The sequence below is a fragment of the Aplysia californica genome, unplaced genomic scaffold (genome assembly GCF_000002075.1).
Source record: "Aplysia californica isolate F4 #8 unplaced genomic scaffold, AplCal3.0 scaffold00006, whole genome shotgun sequence".
In the NCBI taxonomy this organism is placed as follows: Eukaryota; Metazoa; Mollusca; class Gastropoda; order Aplysiida; family Aplysiidae; genus Aplysia; species Aplysia californica.
The window spans coordinates 2936602-2949238 of NW_004797276.1; the positions used below are offsets into that span (position 1 = coordinate 2936602).

Genomic DNA, 12637 nt, shown 5'->3' on the forward strand with positions numbered 1-12637 from the left:
CCCGCGACAAACAGACAAGCTGCACCCGCAAAAACATATTTAAAATGGCCAATGACAAAGCTTCGAGCCTTGGTTCGTACACGGATCTTTTTCGCGCCCTCCTCCTACCCACCCAGCACTCAGCAGTAATGGGTACCTGACTTCGAGTTGGGGAAGTAAAGGTTGCGTGGAAAGAAACTAGCCACCCTACCACAATATTATGCCGAAGTCCCAGGAAGTTGTCTCACTAACAAGGCAATCTCCAATGTCCGGATCGGATGTGGGAACAACTTTACTTTTAAATCAAGACAGAAACATTGTAGGGCAGCCTCAACTAAACCAGCGCCTTTTAGACCTACTTTTAATCTAATAACTACAATAGAACTTGTGATAAAACAGAAACTTTCAGTTTCGTTTCCCTATTGTCGGTGATAGTCAGACTTACAAGCGTATACTGTACATCACTGTCATTTTTCACATTTTGGGGTAAAATTAGAAATAGAATCAAACTGTGCTGTGCAGCGTGCATTGTCATGATCGGGAAGTCAAATCCAAATGTGACGTAATATTACTGTAGGAATAAAACTATTAAAACAACCGAAGCCGGTAGCGAGATACAACGGATTAAAAAATAAAATAATACATGTAGTGTTATCGATAACTCACAACGATAAAAGTCTGTATTGTTCTCTTACTTTATCAAAACACTTTTGTTTCAACGGTTGTTTGTTGTTGATGTATTTTTCTTCTGTTTCAGATAGCTCGGAGTTTAGTTTTAGTAAGTGTTTTACGACACTTGCAACACAATAAGGTCATATAAGTGCCGAAGATTAGAGGTGTTACAAGTGAGTAACAAACACAAAAAAGGAGGAGGGGAGATAAAGACGACAGATGTTTGATAGGAAAGAAGGAGCAAACCACACCAGAGCACCCGCCAACCACCCACAGATAGCTCGGAGTCGAAATGCACATTAATTACAGATATATTATTATCACTAAACATTCCACAAAAACCCACAATGGTACATGTAACTTAGATGAGACCGCAGGGAGATTTCGTGAAGAGCGACAAAACAACGTCGTGAACACGCCACACAGAGACGAGAGTCCCACGCCGTCATCGAGTGCAGAATACCGTGACTAATCCTCCAAGTTGTCTTTATGCTGTCCCCGTCATTTATGTAAGAAAAATTCTGAAATTAAGCACACTGAGTCCAAAAAATTTGAAATTATGCGATTCCGTTGGGTTTTTTTTTTTTTACAAAGCAAGAAGGAAAATAATTAGAAATTATGCCCCCCAAAAATGGTCAAATTTCGCTAAATTATGCGGGGTGCATAAAAGTAAAACCACGACGACAGTTTGTGTGCCGCCCTGGGGTGCTGAGCATAGTCATGTCCTGTAGAAGTGTTGGTCTAGCTCATGCGATGGGAAACTATCAGAGCCGCGCACTTTCGAGCAAAAACTATCAGAGTTCAGAGCCGCGCACTATCAAAGCGCGCAGTTTTTTTTATATCATCAATAGAATTAGATTGCCGATTCCATCCAACGGTAACAACAGTCCCCTTGATAAAATTACTCCGTACAGCCCCTATCCAAATATATTCTTTTTTTCTGCTTACGTTAATCGATTTCCAGACTACAGTCAAAACTGTGTAAGACGGCCACCCATTGTCAATGAGAAAAGTGGCCGTATAAGACGGGTGGCCGTCTTAGGCAGGACTGATCAAGAAGAAGAAAACAAATTATTCCTATCAGAGGTCCCAATCGAAAGTAGCCGCATTGTTGTTTTTGTTGTTGTTGTTGGTGGTGGTTTGTATTTTGTTTGTTTATTTTTATTTTGTTGCTGATTTCGCAAAAGGGTGACAATAAAACGAAATGTATCAGACAAGGAAGACCGAGTTCGAAGTAAAAACAAACTCCTGTGTCGCCACCACTCGGAGAACGAGCGACGTTTCTGTCACAAGTTCATGTTGACGACCATTGACGTCCTTTGTTACTTTGTTACAGACTGGGTAAACAGTGACCACTCATCTCGCTTACGATTTGTAATTAAGTTCTGGGCGGGCTTATGGGTTATGAGGGATCACACGCTTACCTCACCAGCAGCTGAAAATTGGTAGCTATTGGTCAACAGTAGGAGGGGCCTACGCAACACGATCGGTTGGAGGGACTACCTAACAACAACGAAGGTGATTGAACTATGACGGGGCCAAAGCACAATTTATGACAAATGAAATGGAGTCACTAAGGTGGCCGTCTTAGACGGGTGTTATTGCTTAGTGTGATAGGGGTTGTGTGTTGAAATAAGGTGGCCGCGGCCGCGTTGGACAGGTGCCCGTTTTACACAGTTAAATTATATAGAAAAAACGCAAGGGGGGAAATGGAAAGTGGCCGTTTGTACAGGTGGTCGTCTTATAGAGGTGGCCGTAAGGGCAGGTTCGACTGTATTTCTAAACTGAAACCACAGACCAAACAGAAAGGTTCCACCAAGAAGAAGGGACAATACGTTACAAGCAAATGTAAGCAGATGGACAAGTCTCACAACTTTAATTTTTTTTCCTGAATGAGCAAGAAAATGCTGACATAACACTTGAAATATCGCCCCTGTCCTGTAGAAGTGTTGGTTCATCTGAAAAGCCTATTTATTCAATACAAAATCTAATTGATATTTGGTCAGTCCCAAGCCCAGTAAAACGCTGACGGTACTTAAATTGTCGGAGGGTCCTGTTTTGGTAGTTGGCAATCTAATTCTAAGATTTCTAAGATATCGTACAAAAAGGGCGCGGCTTGGACTTGGATAGGGTTTTTTTCTCGATAATGCACGCTCTGATGTTCTCCGCGCTGCCAGCTACAACAACACTCCCGCAGACAGACGGAGACGCCATACATAACAACAGAAAATTGCGCAGGTGTTATTCTGTTATGCAACGGATTATTCAATACATGTACATGTATAGTCTACACTCTGGAGGGGGGGTGCAGGTTTTGCCATGTTAATTGTTATGCAACAGGTTACTCATTAAGTTTAAGCCGCCGTCCTAGGGATGGTAAATCGCGCATGTTTTTGAGTGGGGTGCCAATTATTATTATTATGGTGTAGCTGTGGTCATTTCAGAATCCCCACCTCAGCCAGAGACTTTTACTGTCCCCGTGGTTTTATTTTTATGCACCCCGCATAATTCTGTCCCCGTAGGCCTCTATGCGATTGTGCGGCCGCTGTTTTTTCGCGTAATTCTGCAACATTTGCATAATTTTGGATTCCCCGCGTTTTTCTCCAACAAAACAATTAATTAACGCCTCGCCATGTGAATGTGACTAAAGGGAAGTACATGTTGTCATTGTCATGAGCCACATATTTTAAACTGAAAAGTTAGTTATTTCCCTTGTTAGAAGATCTTGGTTTTGTTCCTTGAGCAGGTTCAATTTTTTAATCCATCAGAAGTTGCTGTTCTCATCTGCTGAAGTTTCATGTTTGACAGGTGTCCCTGGTTTTAGTAATGTGCCAGCATCAGAGTCAGAGGTCCAGATGTCCTTTGAAAATTTTTTTTTTACATTTTACTTTCCTCTCTATATAGATCAAGATCTAGATCTACAGCTGACAGTTGAGTTACAGTACAGAGATTATATTTTTTGGTTGTTTTTTTCTTCTGACCAATGTGAATTGTTTTCTTTCCAAATACACAACAAATTACTGTGATACTGATACGTTCTGTTTTCCATTTTTCTGTACATAAAACATGAAAATCATGAAAATTCGAGTTGAAAAAGTGCAAAACATGTCACGAATGGTGTTACGGTAACTTGCATAATTTTGCTTTCTTTGGCATAATTTGGCCTTCTAAATTTGCATAATTCTACGGGGACAGATACTTTAGCAAAATTATTTGGCATTCGGATTATTTTCCTTTATCATTTACGACACCCTGACTGATAAGTGATACGACCCGGATAAAAATAAAAGAAAGGAATACAATATACCATCAACCATTAATTAAACCACAGATTTATTTATTTTTAAAATAAGTTTTCAATACAGTGGAGTCCACTTATAGCGAGTCCTGAAACAACGAGAAGTCTGTTATAAAGACACTATTCTAAAACCCCGTTTTTCTTCTTCTTTATCTTTGTAAACAAAATACTGCTATAGGCGCAATCAGACTGTCATGCGAGTCGGTTATAACGGAATATTGCTGCTGCTGTGCACAGCGCACAGACCAATTAAACATTATTATAAAACTTTGCCAGTTGAGAAAGTTGTCGGTGATCCAGCGAAACAAAGACTGGGAGAGCCCCCACGAACAACATTGACGGCCGGAGCAACTGAGTAGGGAGGGTGTGGGATGCGCAGACACAAGCAGAAGGCATCGCGTGATAGGCCAGCCCAGTCATACCGTGCCTCTCACTTCTCTGGTGCGGGATGGAGAGGTCACAATGCTGTGATAGATGGATGGAGTGAATGTGTGACAAGTGCGAGCAGACATAACGCACCAGTGTGTGGTGGGGTGTGGGACAACACAGCGGGCGAGTTAGCCTAGAACCAGAGCCCCTTCTTTCTGATCGCCAACGCCGATTTGTCAACATTGCTAGTGCTAGAGAAAGAAACCTGATTCGATTTTTTATAAAGTAAGACCTTGAAATCATGTTGAACAAATCATCATCAGGGGAAATACTTTATAGGAATAAACAGAATGCCACTCATAGATTAGGCCTACTTTACTATTTCCATTGAATTTATTACTGGATCCCTTGTAACGAGAATCCTGGACATTTCGCACCGGTCCCCTCCCTCTCGTTATAACAGGATTCCACTGTACTTGCTTGCAACACAACTAGGTCATAGAAGTGCCGAAGATTAGGTGTACAAAAGAGAGTGACAAACACAAAGAAGAAATCAGGACGATAGATGTTTGATAGGAAAGAAAGAGCAAACCACATGAGAGCACCCGCCAACCACCCACAGACGCTTGTATGGCCCAAGCGTTCAGGATTGAACCTGAAGAATGTACCGTAAGCTAAAAAAACAACCCAAAAACCAAAATGCTTTGGAAGACATCCTTTCAACACCAAGCATTCAAGAAGTTACGACGTCCAAGTGGCCGGAGAACTTGAGAAAGGTCGCATTAACTGTAAGTACAAGTATCAAGCCTCCACACACACAGTTTAGCAAGGTGGCGTCGGTAGCCTAGTGGTTAAGCTACCGGACTCGTTATCGTGAGATTGCGGGTTCGGGGGTTTGAGCCTCAGCTCTGTCCGACGTGTCCTTGGGAAAGACACTTTACAAGAACTTCCCACTTGGCTCGGTCTTATCGGAGACGGACGTTAAACTAGGAGGTCCCGCCCCTTAAATAACCTAATAGTGTTGACGGGGCGTTAAACCCATACAAATTTTATTATAATTTAGCAAAAGTGAGCTGCCCACTGTCTCACACCCCAATGGGTTCACCGTTCAGTTCAAGTAGATAAAACTAAACTGAATCTGAAAGCCAAGATTCACAATCAACAGATCAAATATATTCAAACTTAAGCTTTAATTTAAATTAAAAGCTCCTTCGCAGAGGTCAAATAAGTCACAATAAGTGACAAAGATTTTTAACATTAACAGTAACGATCACCATCATGGCCAACATCGTCAGTGGAACTTAATGCAATGCAACTGAAACGCAGTCAACAGGTTCGATCAAAATGTCTTCATAAAAAAATATCAGCATCAGCAGGACGTACATATTTCAAAATGTCCACGAGATACTACAAGAGACTAGAATGCGCCATTGCTATTAAGGTCTATAGTTTTACGGCATTTGCAACACAACAAGGTCATATAAGTGCAGAAGAATAGATTATTTGTTACAAGAACTAACACATTACACCCTAACTCGCCCGGGAATTCCCTTACGCGCTCCACCCTGACTCGCCCGCGCCGACCCAGCGTCTTTAGAAACGAAAGTCTCGCCTTGACGAGACTCTGGGGCCGGGATTTTGATTTGCATAGTATAGCAAAAAGTTTCTTCTTTCGTTTGATACCGAAACGAAATTTTTCGGGCTAGTAGTTTTAGTATTAGAGCTGATCGAAGTGCGATCGCGTTACCGACACTTCGAAAGTGCCTCGACTTGTTGAAAAGCGACACAATTGAGTTCGAAAACGGAAATAACAATGGATTTGAGCAAAAACGAGCATGTGACAAATCAGATGGCTCAGATTTTGATGAAAACGTTGTAGGAAGAGTTTGGGGCGATTCCGATTTATCAGACGGAGAAATTATAGAATTTAGATCTAGGGCCCAACCGCGAGGCTGAGAGTGACGGGTCGGACACCCCGATTGAACTAAAGTGAGAACATTGCCAACAGTTTGCGCATACATAAAGTTATATTTTTCTGAAACTACATTCAGTTTTCTTTTTAAGTTTTATTTTTTCAGGATTTTTGGAATTTGTTTAATATTTTTAAAATGTGTTTTTAAAAGGCTAGTATTCAGGGGAGGTGGGTTCTTTCCCCTTGCTTTGGACTAACCATGGACTTCCCGTCCAGGCCCTTATGGTGTAATGTGTTAACATACACAAAAAAGGAGGGGAGATAAGGACGACAGATGTCGAACTGATAGAAAAGGAGCAAACCACACCAGAGCATCCGCCAACTATTCCGGTCTACAACAATGTAACAACAAGTACAAGGAGCGTAAGTGTTTTACGGCACTTGCAAGACAATAAGGTCCTATAAGTGCCGATGATTAGAGGTGTTACAAGAGAAAGTAACAAACACAGGAAAGGAGGGGAGATAAAGACATTAGACATAATGTTTGATATGAAAGAAGAAGCAGCAAACCACACAGGAGAACCCGCCAACCACACACAGCGCAAGTGTGTATAGTGTATGTAATACAACCTTGAAGATAAGATACCAGCGGGCCTCTAGCATTTTGTGAAAACTGAACCTGGGATCTGAGAATTTCAGACCAGTAACATTATATCGTGATTGTGAATATGCTGCCACTCTTGTCTCTCACGACTCACAAGTCCAAGGAGGACAATTCACAACAATAATAGGGCCTACATCAAAGGCTCCAAGGACCCACGCCACAGCCATGACCACAACGTAGAGAGCAGAACCTCCTGCGGTGTAAATTGTCAAGTAACTTTTGCTAAAAAAAAAAAAAAAGGCCAATACAATCCACTTAAAAATGAACATACCAACAGGCTATTTGCCTGGTGTAAACAGCACAAATTACAATGCACACAAGCACCTTAATAAAAATTATAGTAGACGAAAATTTATTTACTGTAAATGAAAAAGACAACATCCAACACATAACATGATAATGTAAAGTAATAGCTGCAAATTATGTACAAATTATCCTTGTCATGACTTGATACTTCTTGGTCCTATTAGTTACAGAACTAAATCTATTCATCAAGTACAATGCACTTTCTTTCCAACCCTTCCCACTATTTAAGCTGAATACCTTTCGCCTTGCAAACATCTTCCATTAAATTTTTCATGTACTTGATTTCTCTTTGCAAGTCATCGACCTTAGTCTTAAGCTTTGTGTTGAGTTCTTCTAATTCCTGTTCCTCCCCTTTGATGCCCTGAGCCTCCCCCTTCTTCTTCATCCTATACCTAATGGCAGCATTCTTGTTCTGAAGCTTCTTTCTGTCCTTTTTGTCCAAATGTTCCATGATGACATGTTCTGGCACAGGCTGCGCCGGTGTCCTCGTTTTACGAGGTGCCTTAGCGTCTGAAGTCTTGACAGATTGCTTGGACTTGGAGGAACGAGAGTATGGAGAGAAACGCTTAGATGCATCAATGGACGAGGTAGAGATAACTTTGTACAATTCAGGACTTGATTCAATGATGCTGCTCTGGCTGGTTTCTGGCGACGATGGACCTGAAAATGATATTGTACTTTCCACATCATCAACTGACAGTGGGGAGCCAAGAAGTTCTTCAGCACCGCCAATTGAACCAACAGCACTGTCATTGAAGTTCACAAAGTCTAGTTCGGTAAATGTTAAGCTTTCTGAAGCCAGTTCCATGCCACCCAACAAGCCATCAGGTGAGATCACCGTCATATGGCTCGCAGTGAGTTCAACTGGTTCTAGATTTATGACAGGGGCTACCTGCTCCGGAGAATCTGGAGGCGACAGGTGGTTCTCAAACTCAGTCTCTGCAGAGAAATCTTCGGCCCCATGACTTGCATATAAAGGGATGTTCACTGGTTGAGTTGGAAACTGAAGAGTTGAGCTGAGAATGTCCTTTGACACCGTCGAATCATCAGGAGTGATCAGAGAAGTGAACTCGAGCAAGTTTGACTCGAACGGATGCAGCCGCTCATGGTTGTCACCCAAAGCATCCAGAAAAGAGCCGAGATCGGACGACTCCATCCACTCTGCACCAAGGACATCTGAGAATGAAAATAAAATTTTACAATTTCATTAGTCCATACACATAAAAGTACGGGTAAATATGACTCATTCTACTTGAACTTCTGGCTTAAAACTACACCCTCTTCCTGTCTACGTTGTCAGCAAATTCATTTTAACAACCGATTCAATGTTCAAAATCTGGAACAAGGACCATCTCCAAACAAAATCCCTTTATTTTAATTTTGAAATGGTCGAACTGAAATCTCTTTTCATAAAAGCGTCTTTTGCACACAATGTCGTACCACCCCCAGAGAGTGGGGCCAGGATGTGCCTAGCAGGTCAAGTAAATTTGAGAAAAGCAACCATAATAATGAATTAGATCTTTACCCTTTTCCACCGACTTTTACTGGGGGGGGGGGACTATTAAGCGGCTTCAATCCCGTACCAGTGAGGGGGAACATTTCTGCGAAGGCTACGTGGGGCTGGATCTAGACCATAACCTCGACTTCAGACAGAGAAAGGGAGTAATTTAGTATGGAAACTAGGACCAAAGGGTGACTCTGAATCTCTCTACTCCCCCCCCCCCCAAAACAAGTGTTTAAAAAAAGAAGCATTTTTTGTTCTTTTGAGGGGCGAAAAAAAAAAAGCATCGGTCCTTCTGCTGCTGCTGCGATCAAAATGAGGGGGTATCATCACCCAGCACACTTTCAATTTCTAGTATACTGCTATTAAATTAAACAGCCAAACACACACACATGACATAGCAAACAGACTTGCAATTTGTAAATGTTTCTTGTAGAAATATTTTTCTTTTGAAATATTCAAAACAAGTGATTCACAAAATCCGTACATTAAGCAAATATTTCAGCATCCTGCAATTTCACTATATGCAAGCAAGACTAGCCTCAATCTCTTCAGCAGTGAATGGGTTTCCAAACATAGTCTATACTGAACTTATAAACTGAGAACAAAGGCACAAAATCTTTCATGATTATCTCATTTTTTATATAAATTTTTTTTGCCTCAAGCTTGGAACGATTTTTAAAACAATACATTTTCAAAGAAAATTTTGTTATTGAGCTGAAAGGGAGGACTTCCGTAACAAGCGACCACACCAGCAAATACAATAGAAAAGACCGAATCCTAAACCCCCCCCCCCCCCCAAGTCTCAAGTCAAACACACTATTCTATACTCCACAGTGGTCACTCCTTACGGACCCCTACCTCCCTATCCCTTTAGATAAGTTTTTTAAAATAGTTATTTGGGACCGTTCACAAATGACGTCAACCCAGGGGTGTGTGTGTGTGTGTCGGTGAAAAGTTGATACATGGGGAGTGTGCGTGTCCTTACAAAGTTGAATCCAACCATGCTGCTCTAAAAGGTTGGGAAGAAAAGAAAAAGGAAAATAATAGTCCAAATTATCTTGGCCCAAATTGTTTAACATGTAGATTCTAGCCTAAACAATAGTTTTTATTTTTATATTAACCCTCATCCTGCGGGAGCCGGGTTTATGTAGCCCGATAAGCCTATTTCGGCACCTCGCCTGCGTTCTGGTCCCGAGTCAGTGTAGCTCCTGGCTCAGCGCACATCCTCTTACGTGTCATTCGGGTCCCGAGTCGGATCCCCATTCACGCAGGTCAAGTGTGTGTGCGTCAGTCTGCTTGAGTTTGTGTGCGTTTGTGGCCTTCTTCTAGAACCACCTGCGTTGGTTCGTAATCGAGGCATACGTCTCATTCAAAACATGCAAAGTTGATAGCTCTAGATGTTCGTCCAATGAAATTATAGAAGAAATTGACCCACTTAGACATGAGGAGCTCGAAAGGATAGTCAGGAAACAAGACTTCCATTTTTCTATACAAAATATTTCAAATGAGCTTGATTTTATATGAAATGATACTACCTGATAAAAGATGAGCTTGTTTAATAGTTTTGAATACCCTTGTGCAGGTACAAAGAACAATTTGAGTGTAAAACATTCGGAAATTTACCTAAATTATCCCTTTTCGAACCTCAGGTCATTCATAACAACAAGAGCGTCCAGAAAGGTTATTCAAATGGGCGTAACTACTCGTAATGTCTTATCAGCTTGTGAGAGGGGGTTATTCATGTGTTTGTAACACTTTATAAATAGAATGCTATGAAGGATAGAGCGTTATTTTCATCATCAGTTAACACACTCCCGCGGTATTCATGGCGAAAACACGCGTTTCCCGGCGGGCGCGCTGTACACCAACAGTACACACTGAGTGACCCCGGCGAGTCCGACGTAATCGGTTGCTGACAAGATACGCATCTGGGCACAGACGCAGGATAAGAGTTAAAGATCAAAGGTGTTTTATTTTATAAAATCCATCCTGTACAGGTTTTATCTCGGGTACATTTTGGTTGACGTCAATTATAGTGGGTGTGCATGTGTGTGTGTGTGTGTGTGAAGGATGACAAGATGAAAGGTGTGCATGTGTGTCATTTTGGGTTAAATGTGAACGGTCCCTATACTGGGGCAATGCATCCAGAACCCAGTGTAAAAAATTACTAGTGACAAGAGTGAGAGGTATAGTTTAAAAAATGATTTTGCTTTTGTTACCTTCCTCAAAGGGTTCCAACTTCAGTGTAGCGCCCTGGGGCTGCAAACTTAGAGATTCGTCGCCACCATGACGACTGGTTGATTTGAGGTCACCGAACTGGCCATCGGTCTGGACGACTGGCATTTCCAGCCCCCATTCCCTGGCCAGTTGAAAATCTTCGCTCCAAAGGTCCAGCTCCATCGTAGAGTTTGGTATACGAGTCTTCTATGTGATAAATAAATCCGTCCAATAGAGAAAGCGAGATAGCCGTAGCTAGGAATACATCATGAAAGGTTCTGAAATAGAAGAAAAAAAAATGTAAGCAATCCAAACACTCTTCACTCAATAATTAGTGTCAAAACGCGGTGGAATCAGACGCTAGTCAATTTTTTGGCATGTGGAGTTATCACATTAATAAAAGCATTTTCATCTGCTTTGTTTTATATATCTGGAATAGAGATTGAGATATTCCCGATTGAAGGAGGTGGGGTCACCTGGTTTTAGTGGTAAAATTAGCGAGAAAAAGGTCGTCAAAGTTTGTTATCTTCAATACCTTGCTTGAAAGTCGAAAACTGAAAAATTATTTCGTGCCTTTAATGTTTTCGGTAAATTCACACGGAAATGTTTAAAACAAACATAAAAAGTGATAGGCCACCTGACAGATCTAGATCTAGATCTAGAGTCTAGAGATTTAGAGATCTATGAATAATTTTATTGAGCCTGATTTTATACAAAAATTATAAAATTGGCATGGTCCTACGAAACAAAAACACTACAACAATAACAATAGTCAATAGTTAAGAGAGGGGTCCAACAGGTCCAAAGAGGCAAACAGCAATGGCTATAGCATGAGAGCTGTGACCACAAAAAAGTGGGTCACAATGACCTTGCAACTTGCAGGCCTTATGGGGAGCCCTTTGCGGGATCAGATCTGGTCGGGTCGGGATGATCGCCCATCTCGTCGCCTGGTAACAAATGCGAGTCAGGCGAGATCAGCGTGTGCGACGATAGTTGCTTTGCACCCTCAGTCTTGTGCTAGCAAATCGCCCAGACCAGACCCCAATACCCCAAAGTCAAAGAGAACCCCCTATTACTGCTCCTCATCAAATTATCAGTTGGAAAAAATGTGTTGTTGTAATAAAAGTAACCCACAAGAAAAAAAACTTTGCTTTCCCTTCAAAGATATGAAGCCATTTAAGTAAATCAGTAATGTAACCATTCCCCCCAAGCCAAGGACAAGAGACAAAGTCTAAAAGTTTTGTGCCAGGCCAGATGTGTTTATTCTGCTGACTCAGACTGGCGATTGAGACCAAAGCATGACGAGACTTGAACTTGAGTTGTTTCTAGATCTAGATATCTAGTTTCTATCGTGGGGTATGGGATGGGGCAGGGAGGGATATATTTTTGTATTCCCCAATATGCTTAGAACCTGGAAAAATAAGGTCACAAGGCATTTCAAGGGATCAGTCGCCATTCTTCGGATTCCTACTGCAGAACTGGTTGACCTATCGCCACAGATGCTAAGTTGTGTAGATCTACTAGACTAGCCTACGGGGAAGTATTTTACTTCTTAGGTAAGACTCACAATATCTTTGATAAATAAGCACATATCTGAATATTATGATAGAGGAAAACTTACGCCATTGTGCCGATTGCCCTTGGGGGCGGACGTCGCCGTGTCTTCCTAAGCAGACATCTTTGCACACATTATATTTCTTGACCGTTCTGTAGCGT

General features: G+C 41.6%; 1 protein-coding gene across 1 annotated transcript; it reads right to left on the reverse strand.

Moving 5' to 3' along the window:
* Positions 1-7410: 7410 nt before the first annotated feature.
* Positions 7411-12637, reverse strand: ApCREB2 (protein). The gene is given in 3 exon segments (NM_001204701.1): positions 7411-8376; positions 10924-11199; positions 12543-12637. Coding segments are annotated over 2 exon segments (1137 nt in total). The 5' UTR covers positions 11105-11199; positions 12543-12637; the 3' UTR covers positions 7411-7420.